Source organism: Gallinula chloropus (genome assembly GCF_964237585.1).
Source record: "Gallinula chloropus genome assembly, chromosome: 2".
Taxonomy (NCBI): Eukaryota; Metazoa; Chordata; class Aves; order Gruiformes; family Rallidae; genus Gallinula; species Gallinula chloropus.
The window spans coordinates 145835522-145850142 of NC_140086.1; the positions used below are offsets into that span (position 1 = coordinate 145835522).

General features: G+C 40.0%; 1 protein-coding gene across 1 annotated transcript in view; it reads left to right on the forward strand.

Annotated features, from left to right (window-relative positions):
• Nucleotides 1–799: 799 nt before the first annotated feature.
• Nucleotides 800–14621, forward strand: part of APBB1IP (amyloid beta precursor protein binding family B member 1 interacting protein) — a gene marked incomplete at both ends in the record, with an annotated part of 49907 nt that continues 36085 nt past the window's right edge. Inside the window, 5 exons of the mRNA XM_084260688.1 lie at nucleotides 800–871; nucleotides 4082–4169; nucleotides 6601–6929; nucleotides 12420–12497; nucleotides 14136–14295. Coding sequence (XP_084116814.1) covers nucleotides 800–871; nucleotides 4082–4169; nucleotides 6601–6929; nucleotides 12420–12497; nucleotides 14136–14295 — 727 coding nt within the window. The remainder of the gene's footprint in view (nucleotides 872–4081; nucleotides 4170–6600; nucleotides 6930–12419; nucleotides 12498–14135; nucleotides 14296–14621) is intronic.

The following is a 14621-nucleotide window of genomic DNA, read 5'->3' on the forward strand; positions in this document are numbered from 1 at the left end:
GGGTTTGTTAGCTGGAAATGAAACAGAAATTACTTTAGCTCTCCATTCGCATCAACAGGTGATGACGTCACTTCCCATTTTCATAGGTATAGCTAGGGTGACCCTCAGCCATGCCAACCACATCCTATTAAAACATCTTCAGCATTTCTCAAATCAGTTCCTAAATTTTTTATTTCAGGAACCTGAGGCTGTTCAAATTCCAGTTCCAGCTTTCTTGAGCCTTCTTTAGTTACACCAGCTACCAAAAAACCCCAAAAAACCCCACATGTAAAAAAGCTGTACATACTTTCTTCTAACGAGTTGCAGTATTGGGAATAATACTGATGGTAAGAGGACAAGTGGAAGTTAAGACAGTCTTGCCTGTGTAGATGCCAGAAAGACCAGTTCCAAAGGAGGCAGAGCAGGCCAGATTGCTCCAGCATTAAATAACATATTAAAGAGAACAAATAATTACTTTAGTGGTTCAGTGGTCCTGCCAGGAGCTACTCCAGTGTGGGCACACCATGGGCCTTCAGAACATGTCCACCTGCTCTGGCATAGGGTCCTCCATTGACTCACAGTGTGGATATCTGCTGCAGAAGGTTCCTCCATGGGCTGCAGAGGAACTACCTGCTTCACCATGATCTGTTAGTAGTTATTCCAAAAATAGGGATACAGGGGTTTGCAAGTTGTGAGCAGTTGTTTTAAAGTTAATTTGGAACACAATATTAAACAATGTTGTCTATGCCCTGATTTTGGTCATTGCTGGCTTTGAAATGATCTTGCAATGATTCTTTGCCTGTGGATTTTTTTCTTTCAGATGGAGCAGTCTTGTGATGATATAGATGAAATGTTCAGCAATTTACTTGGGGAGATGGACATGCTGACCCAGGTAAATAATTTTTCTTTTTTTCCATCAAGATTAGAAAAGTAGCTATTATATGTTAGAGAAGAGAGGCCACTTTTCTACGTTTGTCAAATGCCCCTGCCCTGAATAGATACAGGTATATTATTTTGAAAAACCTTCAACTAAATTTCTTTGCTTGACATTTAAAACAAGAAGCCTGAAGGACAAGATAATAACAGTGCAGGCTAGATTGTTAAAGAGCCTGAACTGCTTATGAAAGATGCTTTTTCCAAAAAACCAAATAGGCAATTTAAATTTGTCTGGACTCTGTCCCAAGAAATTGAAAGACTCTGTCAAAACAGGAAGAGTTTGAGTCAGAATCCTCAGGTATGAATGCTTTGCGTACGTGGGTAAAAGGGATGTAGCTTGAGTAGAAATGAAAGCAACATTTTGAATATCTACATAAGAGCATCACTGCATGTGCGAAATACTAAGTTGCATTCACGATTTTATGGACATTATTGCCAACATAATGCACTCCTGAGAGGAAACAATGTGAGCCTGTTTCTAAATCTGTAGCCTTAGAATACTTCCTGCAAAACCCAATGAAAGGAGAGTTTTATTTCTAAAAAAACCCTCCACAAAGTGAATAAATTTGTTGTATTTTAATTTAAGTATGCTTGAAAACATTTAAGTTGCCATCTTGGATCCTGTGTGAGTTTGATTGTTTACAGCCTTTGCACTGACGGGTCCTTCTTCTTGGTGAATCACAGTGATTGCCAAATTAAATACCAGGAATTCTGGGCCCCAGAATAGGAATTATGCTTAAACTGTGTGAAAGCCAAGATTTCAAATTATGTTCGTAGCTGTCAAATTACAATACTTTGCCCCAGGGTATCCTTCCTGCTTTTTAAGGGCTTTTATAACTGCACTTTTTAAAAAAAAATATCTAGAGAGAGGGGGGATGTTTTAGGATAATTTGATTTATTATGCCTTGAAAATTAACAAAAGACTGCTTGTGACAAATTTTACCTCCTCAGATTGGACACAGCACTGTTAGGAGCACAACTGATGGGGAGAAAGTAAGAGAGTGAGCTCCTTCTCTTTCCACTCATTAGGGTGGAATGGTACATGTTCCTAAGATGGAGAGTGACTTCTTCTCTCTAAAGTGCTGGCATCACCTCTTACCTCACCATTGTATGGGAGAAGGAGACAGCCCTGTTTGAAAGCCTGAAGATTTCTGTTCACAGTGTTAGATCTGTTAATTCCTTTAGAATCTTCATTTCCAGTATGAGACTGCAAATAGTTTTTCACCCTTTTTCACCAATCTGTTTGATTTCCTAAAGCAAGTGTAACTGATAGACACACACAGAGGTACCTTCACATTGCATAAAAAGGCTGAAAAATAAATGCAAGTTCAGTATTGGGCATTTCTGATATTTCTGTGTACTCTAATTTTAGACTTTTGCATTCCAATTTTTTGTCTTTAATTTCCCTTTTTGTGTAATTTCATTGTTTTTCTACACTTTTATGGCCATTATGAGATGTTACTACTTCTTGTTTGATTAGTAATGAAAGTATTTCCTCAATACAGTCATCGATACATTTTGTGCCCTCCCTGTTTCTCTTTTGTTTGTTTTGTTTTTTCTTCCCTCTGACACTGTAAAACTATCTCATGTGCTTCATTTCTCCCTTGTCCTCTATTTATACAGTAGCTATTTTATGAGTATTAACACAGAAACAATATTTGAAGTTACCATTGGTTTAGTTTCCAGCTTTGTATAGCCTCAGAAGCAACCAACATGTCCTGGGTGCAAAATAGATGAAAAGGAATGCTAAGTAAAATGTATTAATTTTCATGGAAAATGTCTGTCAGTTTCAGGCAACTCTTAAAAAAAGTAAATACTTCTGGTACAAATTGAGTATGAGCATGACTACCACTAGACAAACATTTCACAGGGCTGTATGAACGGGAGTAGATAAGTTGTGAGACGTACGAAGTAAGCCTTCTATTCTGTGCTGCGTTGGTAAGACCTCAGCAGGGAAACTGTCCAGTGCTAGTACTGCACTTTGAGAAGGATGCTCAACTGAAGAAAATCCAGAGGAAAGCAATGGGAATGATGAAAAGGAAAAGAAATGTGACCTATAAGAAAAGGTTGCACAAGTGTTTAGTCTAGAGAAAAGGAAACTGATAGCAATCTTAAAATAAATTAGAGACAGCATCAGAGCAGAAAGGAGTACTTGGTTGCTCGTGCATAGAGAGTAGGACAGCAGGCAATGGTTGTCAGCTGCAGGAAAGGAAATTAAGGATCAGTATCACAAAAGAAGTTTGTTTGAAGGAATAAGAATGTAGTAGAACTAGATTGCCAGAGGTGATGATGAAATTCATGTACTACAAAGCTTTTAAAATCAGTTTATGGATACATTTTTCAGGTATGATCCAGGCATAACTGCCCTGTCTTAGGACAGATACATGGTCTAGACAGACCCTTGACATTCCTTCCAGTCTTGTCTACAGTGTTTACTTATTACAGCTACCACCTTCCTCACCATGAAAGGGAGATTTTATCTTTTTCTGTCTCCACTGTATGTGCTTTTCCTAACTTGTGAAAGACTGGTTCTCTGCCAGCTTCCTAAACAAGAAGTCACAAACTAGAAGGTGAGGGATTCTCTATTTAACTATGTAGATTTGCAGTTTACATTGCAAACAGTGGCATGCTTTGTTTTTTGTTGTGTTTGGCCATTTTTGCAAACAGCATGAGAAAAAAAGTTATGTTACATTTGTGTTAGTAAATAAAGCAGTCTGGAGCATACGGCACTGCGTGGCTCAAATGTCTACAAAGCTAAACTTTTTCAATACCCCACCTCTCCCCACCCTCCTTCAAAAAACCCCACCAAAACCTAAAAATCACCCTGGCTCTATCCAGCAGAAACAACCTTAAGCTTCTGCTGTTCTCCACGCCAAGCCTGGGTCTGCCTGACAGGAGTTGCAGTTGGCATGGGTTGACACAGTTTGAGAAGTGTATAAACCACCAAACACTTGGCATGATTGTTAGGCAGTGCTTGAACCCTTGTCCTGGCCCTATTTAGTTTACAAGTCTAGATACAATCCCAGAAGCTAGTGTGTGTGTGTCATTCTGTTCTTTGAAAAAGAATTGATTTCATTAGACAGAGTCAGGTAACTGATTTACAAATGTTAATGTCTGTAAGAACAATTATGTCATCAGATGCCCATTTTGTTTTTTATCTTAACAGAGTTTGGGAGTGGATACTGTACAACCTCCATCCCCCAAAGTGTCCAATGATGAATTTAGCTTTGCAGTTGGTTTTAAAGACTTAAACGGTAAGTAGCTGAATGGGCTTTTTCATGTGTTTTGTACTTATTTAAAATACCTCACAGCAGCAAGTGAGGAAAAAAAGCTTCAAAACCCACACATCCAAACAAACAAATCTGGTTTTCTGGGGGGGAAGGTGTGGTTTTGTGTCTTAATTTAGGAAACTTCAAAGGGGGAATTTTTTTTTTTTTTTTAAAGGGACATTGCTTAGACTTCCATAGGAGTCAGACTTTTTAGAATGGCTGAGTGTAAAGGAGAATAGAAATGAAAAGTCCCTTAAATTACTTTCTAAAATGCAACCTTTTTTATTTAAAGATTTAACTTAGTAGAAGATGAAGTTCCTCAGTGTGAGGTCAGAGCTGCATAAGCATTTTTGTCTAGTGAAGTATTGGCTTCAGCTGTTTAAACTTTACATTGCCTATACTCATTCTGGTTTGCATTGTCACTATTGCCTGTACAGCCACTTGTTGAAGCTGTGTGATGAACTGAATGAGGGAATTGATCCTAGTTTATCCCTTTGGCTTTGTTTGTGGTTTGTGGGTTGTTGTTTTTTTTTTTTCTTTTTGCTGGGGGCTGGTTGTCTGCATTTGCCTGAGTCAGTTTTACCCTGTGTTTTTGTCCCAGTATCAGTTCGCTATCAGGCTACCTAGTGCCTCTACCAGCAAAGTGGGTACAGGTTTATAGAGAGGATCATAAGCCAACTTCCCACTGAAAATAAAAGCTTATGAAAATACTCTTGGTGTAACAGGTAAAGAAGAGTAAAATGAGACAATATAGTGACATGCTCACACTTAGTCTGATGAATTATCTATTTTTTGTTGATGAATGATCTATTTTTTGTTGGACTATATTAGTATTTTTGAATAACTCTCTATTGCTTTCCAAAATGCCACTTAAAGCTTTCCCAATTTGTGATTTTTTAAAAATTATTTTAAAGATTTTATCTAGACTCTTCAAAGAAATTTAAATGACTGAATCTTTTGGTTCTTAAAGAACCCTTCCTTTCTGTGCTAAATTGTCCTGCAGGATATTATTCCACAACATTTCTTATACCATGGCTAGTTCAAACAACCAAAGAAGAAATTACAAGTGAAGTTCTAGTATAGGTTTATATCTATAAATCTGTCTATAGTAGGATAAACCTATCTATAGTATAGGTTTATACCTTACAGTCAGACAGAGTATTCACAGAAAGAAAAAGCTACAATATTTCTGTCTGGTTGATACGATGCTTCTGGAAAGAGACTGGTTTGTTCTTTGCTTAAAGGGTTCTCAAAACCCTGCATATTACATGAGGCATGTCACAGATGTTAATCCCACAACTACTGTTGTGCTACAAATGATACCATACAATTTCTTGTGTCTTAGAACTCTCTGTTTAATGTTAATTTTAGAGTTGTAGAATTGTAGTAATATATGAAGATGTTCTTGATCCAGGCCTCAACCTGTGGTTGGTTGACCCTGGCTGGCAGCCAGGTGCCCCAGAGCCACTCATGGGTTGAGATAAGGACAGGGAGGGATGACTCACCAGTTATCATCATGGGGAAAACAGACTCAACATAGGAAAAATTAATCTCATTTATTACAAAACTAAAGAGAGTAATGAGAAATAAAATATTTTAAAACAGTACCCCTACCCCTTCTTTCTTCTTTAACTTCCTTTCTGGGCTTAATTTTACTCCAAAATCTCCCTCCTCCCTCCCAGTGGCACTGGGGGACTGGGAATGGAAGTTCTGGTCAGTTCATCAAATGTTGTCTCTGCCACTCCTTCCTCAGGGAATGACTCCTCATGCATTTCCCCTGCTCCAGCATGGGATCCCTCCCACAGGAGACAGTCGTCCATGAACTCTCTCATGAGTCCTTCCCGCAGGCTACAGTTCATCACAAACTGCCCCAGCATGGGTCCCTTCCACCGGATGCATTCAGGAACAGACTGCTCCAGTGTGGGTCCCCAACAGGGTCAGAAGTCCTGCCAGCAAACCTGCTCCAGCATGGGCTTCCCACTACCAAAACCTTGCTACGCAAACCCAAAACACTTGCTAGGGATTTTTTTTTTGATGTGTTAACATAGGTAACTAGCCTAAGGGAGCTTATGGAATTTCTTGCATCCATAATACTAAGCATGAGCCCAGAAACCTTTCTGGGTAAAAGCCAGATTTCGTAATATCATAAGGGCCTGAGACTCTATCCCTGACAATTAAGCTTCCTGTCCTGTTTAATTTGTAGTCATAGATTCCTAGTACTCTGAACTTCAGCATGACACAATTAATGGCTATTCCTAAAACATGTTTGTTTTCCTGAACCTGTTTAAAATGTTTCCTTTCCCATAACCCTTGTATGGGCCAGTAACCATGCCTTCTGCAATCTAATCTCCACAGAACTGGAAACAGTGTTTTGCCTTGCATTCACTCTTGACACATCTTGTGGTTTTCTTTACAGAATCCCTAAGTGCCCTAGAGGACAAAGACCTGGATGCTCTAATGGCTGATCTTGTAGCAGATTTAAATGAAGTTGAACAGAGAACTTTACAAGCCCAGAAAACTACTTCTGGCAACCAGCACAGTACGGTCACGAAAACTACTTCTGGCAACCAGCAGAGTACAGTCACTCAGTCTTCAACAGGCTTGGATAGTGACATTTATTCTAAATCAAGTCTCTATGTTACTATTCCTGGACAGCTGGGGGATGACTTGCCCCCTCCACCTCCAGACCCTTATTCAGACCTACCGCCACCACCACCACCTCCTCCTCCTGAGCCACTCACCCAGGTAAGGCTGGGTGGGAATTTGTTATAAATGTTCAGTAGTTCTTCTAATTTTGCTATTTGGCACTGGCACAACAGTGGATGTCCTAGGTAGAAACATTTTGTGAAAAGTCTGCAATGATGCAACATGCACGTACTGCAGAGTGAGACTTTTCTGTTATTTTGGGCTCAGCAATGTCTGCCTGTTCCTTGACCTATTGCCCATTCCTTCACCTTTCTAATCATTATTTTGATAGCCCAAGACAGACATAAATCATCACAAATGGTTTACTGTAACAGAAAACTTGTCACTGATTATTTTTTTAATAAGCACTGATCAGTTAATACCTTCTCATTGAGAACTTGACTGTGGCATCAGTGCAAAGCATGGCCAAAGGTCCCCCCATTTTGTGAAGATGTCACTGTTCATTGCACTCTGTGCTGCTGGTACCGATGAGGCAGTTCTGGGGATGTTCCCCAGATCCATCCCTGGCCTCATTTCTTACAATAGGAAAAATAGTTCAGTTGTGCAAAACTCAACATTTTCTAGGAGACTGGGTACAAGGCTGAGCCCAAGAAGTACCTCTCCTAATCCCACACAGAATCACTCTGCTCTTCTTGGTCTTGTCATTGAAGGGAAGTGATGAAGACCATCTGCAATAGGGGACAACTGCTCTTTACTTGTAGGAGGTGGCAAAATTATCAGTAGGTACTATTTATAAACCATAGCCTTATCTGTACACTAAAATTTCAGTCTTGTCACTGCCACTTCCATGTTTGTGTTACTTGCAGAGCTGTTTTAATAACTGAAACTAAACATAATATATCTAGTAGAAGCATTAGAAGTTAATTTCTTTGACCCTGTAGAGAAAGCATGTGCATTAGAAGAGTGATACAGCCCAAAAAACATGAGTATGAAATAATGAAAGATCTAAAAGTATCTCTTTCAGTATTCATATGCATAGTAGCTGTGACTGTTTACATTTAGGAAATGGAAAAAATTCAAGGAATGTGACAAGTGCTCTGCCAGCCCATGTAGAACTGTACCAGACAGTTTCACTTAAAACCATGGGCAGTTCACTGTGGTTTCAAAGTCCACACAAACTGAATATGCATCACGTCCATATCACTGCAGCCTCTGTGTTTAGCATCACACAGCAAACATATTGAGCAAAATTAACAGAAAATTTGGTATGAAGAGGACCTTTCTGATTATACAAAAAGTGATTCACTGGATCATTTCATTTGGTGCATAGGACTTTTCAGTGCTGTTTGAAGAGTTAAAGTTGTAAACATGGGAAGAACTTTGCCATTTTTCTCAATCACAAAGATAACAGTTAACTGCCCATCTTAAAGGAATATCAGTGTTTGCAAAACCAGCAGCTAGACAGTTTCAGAAGCTGGTCTTTTATTTAGCTAGTATAATTGATAGAATAGATGCTATAGAAGAAATACTATCAAGGTAATTTCTAGCCATTGTCCTACAAACATGTCCCTATCTTGATTTAGGCTCACAACCTTTAAGGAAGTACCAAGCTTCTAAATAATCTGGTTTAGGAAGAAGAGGAAGTATAGTCTGGAAGGGTGGCTGGTTAGATGGGCTGAGATTGGCCAAACTGCCAGACTCAAGGGGTAGCAATCAATGTTTTTCTAACTGGTAACAAGCTGGATCAATGCTGTGGCTTGTATTCTGTAGCATCTTAATCTGTGCCCGAGTGATGACATAAAAAATCATCTGCATAAGTGCTGCAGATGCTTTTAATTGAGGGCACTGACTGAAAAGATGAATGACAGAACTTCAGTGCAAGGGGACCTTGAGAATCTGTAGGACTGGGACTGCAAAGCCAACAGAAACCAGCAAGGTACAAGGTCCTGCACCTGGGGTGGAATAATGCCATGCATTTGTACAGTTTGATAGGCAACAGGCTGATGGATGCCATGTTGAATAAGAACCATGAGTGCAAAGTCATCTCAGTATGGGAAACTAGCCTGTGTTGGGAGTATTGACAGCAGACTGAAGGAGCCTTTATTCCTTTCTCTTGGCGCTGGTGAGGCCATACCTAGAATACTGCATCCCTTTCTGGATGTTTTGATACTGGAGTGCCCAGTATCCCCAGCTGGCATGACCAGAGGCATTGAGTGATCAGGGTCTAATGAGGACAGGCTGAGGGATCTAGGCTTATTTAGTCTGACAGAGGAGGTTGAGGAGTGATTTAATGACAGCTTAAAATTACCTGAAAGGTAGCCTCAGAGGTGGTGGAACCAAATTCTTCCATGGTAGTATTATTTTGTATAACAAGGGGCAACAACCACATGCTGTAGCTTTGTAGTTTCAGACAGGACATGAGAAAAACCTTTCCCATTTCAGGTGGTGATGTAGCACTGGAACAGGTGACCCAGAGAGATCACAGATTATCTTTCTTTGGGAGATTTCCAAACTTTGTCAGGCAAAATTATGTCTGACCTGATCTAGTGTTGGTGATGGTCCTGCTTTGGGCAGGGAGCAGACTGCAGACCTCCAGACCTCTTTTCTAAACACAGCTGTTATGATGCTGTGATCTAAAGCTCACTGAAATCAACAGTGCTGCACAGTTCTTTCCCTCAAATCTTGTACTGAGCTAATTATTAGCTGGCATCTTGCATTACCTGAGGGTCAAACAATATTTCAGAGGGAAAGCATATATACTTGCTAAACACAACTGGAATTCTGTATGCAGAAGTGTAGCTAAAGTTACTTCTGTCTCCCTCAATTAAAGTATCCCTCTGAGACTGTGTTCTGAGTTAAAACTCTAGAAGCGTTTTCTGGTCTCTTTCCAGATACAGGGAGAGGATGGAAGCAGGAGGCAGAGACATGTCTAAGGAATCTGTCTGCAGTAGCTGATTTCCTCACTGAGGCACAGTTCTGCTTTCTCCTGCAGCCCCTGCCTCATTTTCTGATACAGGTGGTATCCATTGTATAACTTACTGTCCACAAAATTAACTGTAGGATTATTACACAAGTTGCATGTGAATGATAGAGGTAATAACCATTTAAAATTGATATGAAAAGAACTGATTTCAAATTACTATTTACTGTCTTAGTGTTTGCTTTGATGTAACATTTCTGCTCAGTAGAAATATAGCTGTAAATTAAATGCATTTTGTTTCATCAAAATTCATGTTCCAGTTAGCTGGGATTCTTGAGCCCATCAAGGGTGATGGGTTTTTTTGACTCTTCTGGTCATCTGTAGTCAAATAAGAATACTGTTAATTAGTCCCAATGCATCTGGGATACTAAGACTTTATTCTCTACTGTTTAATTGTGCCAAAATTATGTAGTACAGTCTTTCTTTCATTGAAACATAGAACTGTCTCATAGGTTTCCCTCAATTGTGAAGTTTCTTTTTAAAACTGCCTTTAAGCAAAGTAAGGTTTCTACATTTTCTACAGTGTTATCTGGGTGACGTTCATGTGCTTCTGTTAGAAGATCCAGAAAATGTAATGATGATACTGTAGTGAGAGAACAAATCTTGTAGCCTGTCAAAGCATTTCTTTACTGTGCTAAAATTTTGCATCTGATAGCTTATTTACTTTACAATATTTCCTTGTTCTACATTAAGACTGACAAAAGTTATGATAAAGTGAAGTCTCTCAGGTGAGAGCTCTGTTGCAGCTTTGTGCCGCGTGTGAACTCTGTTCAGCACAGACCACAGGCAGGTGAAGCCTCAGTTGTATCTAAAATTTTCAGCAGAAAGCCTTCCAACACTGCTCTCAGCCATTTTGGTTAAGGTGGTTTTCTTGCTTCCTGCAAGGAGGTGTTTTCAGATGGTAAGGGGAGGGCCATGGTTTGAGGGGTGTGCTCTTCCCTCTGTAGAACAGTCAGCCTTTCTGTGAAAGCCTCTTCTGTGCAACAGCTTCTGGTCACGTAGAGGCTCATTTTGGATTCTCAAAGGTAAACATCACTGAGCTGTAGCAATGCAAATTACCTGTAGAAAAAAAGACATTTTTTAACCAATCACCTGCTATTTATAGTGGAGAATTTGGTAAGAGCAAACATGCTTGAAGCAATGTCTTTCAGGTTGCACACCTCACCTTGTATTTTCAACATCTCCAAGGATGCTAATATCCAGGGGAAGCAGTGATAAAACAAAAGAAGTTTAGCTCAGTAAGAGGGATGTCAGTCAAGAGTACATTAGTTATGGTTGAATTTGCCTCAAAGCATGGGATGAATAAAACTTTCTTAGCTCATTATTTGCTGTGATTCTTTGAACTTGATGAGGTTCAAGTGGGCTCATGTAAACCTCATGAGCTTCAACAAAGACAAGTGCAAGGTCCTGTCTCCCAGTATAGTCTGGGAGATGATAAAGAGCGTAGCCCTGCAGAGAATGATTTGGGGGTGCTGGTGAAAGATGATCAGGGGCTGGAGCACCTCTCCTATGAAGACAGGTTGAGAGAGTTGGAATTGTCCACCCTGGAGAAGACCCTGGGTAGATATTATAGCAGCCTTCCAGTACCTGAAGGGGCCTACAAGAAAGCTGGGGAAGGACTTTTTAGAAGGGCATGTGGTGATAGGACAAAGGGGGATGGTTTTAAATTGGAAGGGAGTAGATTTAGATTGGATATTAGGAAAAAATTGTGGCAAGGCACTGGGACAATTTGCCCAGGGAAGAGGTGGATGCCCCCTCCCTGGAGGTGTTCAAGGCCAGGTTGGATGGGTTCTTGAGCAGCCTGGTCTAGTGAGAGCTGTCCCTGTCCATGGCAGGGGGGTTGGAATTTGATGATCTTTAAGGTGCCTTCCAACTCAAACCATTCTATGATATCTCTATAAGAAGGAATGCTTAGTTAGGCCTACTTACTTTCAAATGCATCTCTCATGAGTTACTGGGTTTCTCTTTGTCTGAAGACCACTAAAATTATGACTTTAGTTTAGAAAACGGAGACTGAATGTAATACAGAAAAAAATCGTGTGGAAACCGTGCAGAAACTTTCTCCCACAGTCACTGAGTAGAAGTTGGGTGTGCCTGCAAATCCTGTGACACAAAATCCTACCAAAAACAGTGGAAACTGCAAAAGTGCAAGAGAGCAACAGGAACAGTAAAAATGGGCAAAGATCCAAGAAAGCAAAGAGAAGACTTTTCAATAGGGGGAGCATGTATTTACAGTTGGAAAGAAACTGAATCCTCCAGTAGTACTAACAGCCCAGGGCAGACCCATGAACCACCATCACTTGCTCTCCGATATGTACGTTTCCAACTCTGTATGGGATTGAGGGAGACACTGGAAGATGGCAGAAAGAGAAATGGTCACAACGTACACACCAGTTACAGAGGCAACAGTAGGCACTGAGACCTGGTACGTGTACCTAAAACTCTCAGCAGCTGGGGATTCAGTCATCTTGGGTCACAAGCCTCATTGATATTGAGAATGATAGTTAGAGCTGTCTTGTAACAGAAGAGCCAGGTGATACTGTGATTTTTAGGAATCTTACTCTGCGGCCTTATGTAGGAAGTATACCAAGTATCTTGTATCTTTTCAGGAAGAACAAGAGGCACAGGCTAAAGCTGACAAGATTAAACTTGCATTGGAGAAACTAAAGGAAGCCAAAGTTAAAAAGGTGAGCATTAAAACAGTGATGTTCTACCATAAGAACTCCCAGCTAAGTATCTATTAACATTTTTCTCAATAATATCATTCTTACTAAAATCACTAGGCTTTTTCCTATTTTGTCTGTAACTTGTGACATGTAAAGATACTTTGTGGAGCTATCTTCTGCCTGAAAAGAAGTCTCTGGGAGAACGCTACCTATGAGAGGCTTATTTCTAAGAAGACTTGGAAGGCAAATGCTCTGGCTCTCCCCCTCTTTTCTTTTTTCTTTTCCCCCTCTCCAGTGCTGGGGCAAAGCTCACTGTTCTGATAGGTTGCTTCAGAGAAAGTAGAATGTACTTAAAATGCTGCTTACTTATGCTGTGCTGATTATGGAATTAAACTTTTCTTCTACAGTAGACGTGGATTTAGCTAACCCCAATTAAATTAATGAGGGTCTTCTTGCTAAATCCTTTCACAGCAGTCTGGCGATGTACACGGATAATAGAAATTATTTTAGACCAACAAATTAGCAAGCTTCCAGCCAGTGTCTGCACAGTGCTGCAGTGTGGCATGTAATTATGGCACTCATCTTAGGATGAGTCTTCCAGTTGAACTGAACAGAAGCTGCAGATGTTCAGTAGCTCTGAAAAATGTATGTGAAGAAAAAACTGTCACAACCTTTCCGTCTTGCTCAACTAGGAGATGGGAAGTGTTGCAGATCAGAGCCTGCATGGTTCCTGAAAAGAACTGAAGCTTCCAATATATTTGGGGGTGTCAAGACACAGAAAACTTCACATTCATGTACAAATGCTACTTCTGAGACAATGTGTTGAAGAGGATTTCACCAGTGTTGTCTTTGGAAAGCTCTAAACTAAACTTAGGACTGCTCATTGGTCATGTTCTTTTCCTTGCAATGTTAGCAATTCTCCTATGGGAGGAAGCATTTCTTTTGAAGATTTCTTTTTCCCCTTTTTTTTCCCCCACTCTGAATATTTGGAACCATAAGGTAGAAATAAGGTTTAATCTTCATGTGTCTGTGTTACTATAATGCAATTACTGTGTCATTCTTGAATTCTAAATTGACTAAATAATTGTGAAGAAAACTGGTCATCTTTCTTTTACAGTATAAAGAAATAGTGACTGTTGGGTTGATTTGGTTGGTACAATTAACTCATCTGTTTGCTTATTAATGGGTGTTGGTGGTGTACATCTTTGCACAATCTCATTTCAGGTTAATCTGTTGTCTTGGCAAGATTCTTCCATTCTTTTTCTTATTTAAAACTAAACTTCCTTTATTTCTAGCTTGTGTTAAGGGCACTCTGTCCTTTTGTACTTGGTTTCCCTATCAAGTGTTTTTCTTAATTGCATATCTAGTAGATTTAGAGAAGAGATTAACTTCTGCTTTTTCTCTGTAGCAATTTCACCTTTCCCAAGTCATGCACAGAACAAGATTCAATTTCCCATTTTGAGTAAAGGTCTTTATTTTGGTGGCAGGATAATGTCAAAGCTTCCAAGGCATTTTATTCCCTCAGCTCGCTGTGGGACATGGTGCCTTTGGATCAGTAATAACCTTCAGCTTTAATCGTTCTTATCTGTGTTGGCAGATTCAGACTAGCCTTTTACTTGCTTCTGAAATTAACTGACTCTTCTGTGACTCTCTACTCAGCTTGTTGTCAAGGTGCACATGTACGATAACAGCACAAAGTCGCTAATGGTGGATGAGCGTCAGGTGGCCCGGGATGTTTTAGACAATCTCTTTGAGAAGACCCACTGCGACTGCAATGTTGACTGGTGTCTGTATGAAAAGTATCCAGAGCTGCAGATTGGTAAGTGCTGAAGGGATAGAGCATATAGCAAATGTGCATAGTGCATCCTATGCTATTGGTGATGTTGAAAATGTAATTAAAAACGTTTCTCTTGCCTATGTGTCTGCTGGTGTTGGAATATCGTGTCTCTAAAGTGACAGATGCTGCAGGAATGTACTTGGGCCTTTCTTGCTGTAGAACTGAGCCCTCCATTCACCCATGCTGTGAGCCACAGAAGGCTCCTTGCCTACCACCATTTCAATTATTCTGTTTTAGAGAAAACAAAGGGGCCATGTGACATTAGCTGTGTTTGTCAATGCAGTGACAGACCCAAACACATCAGTACT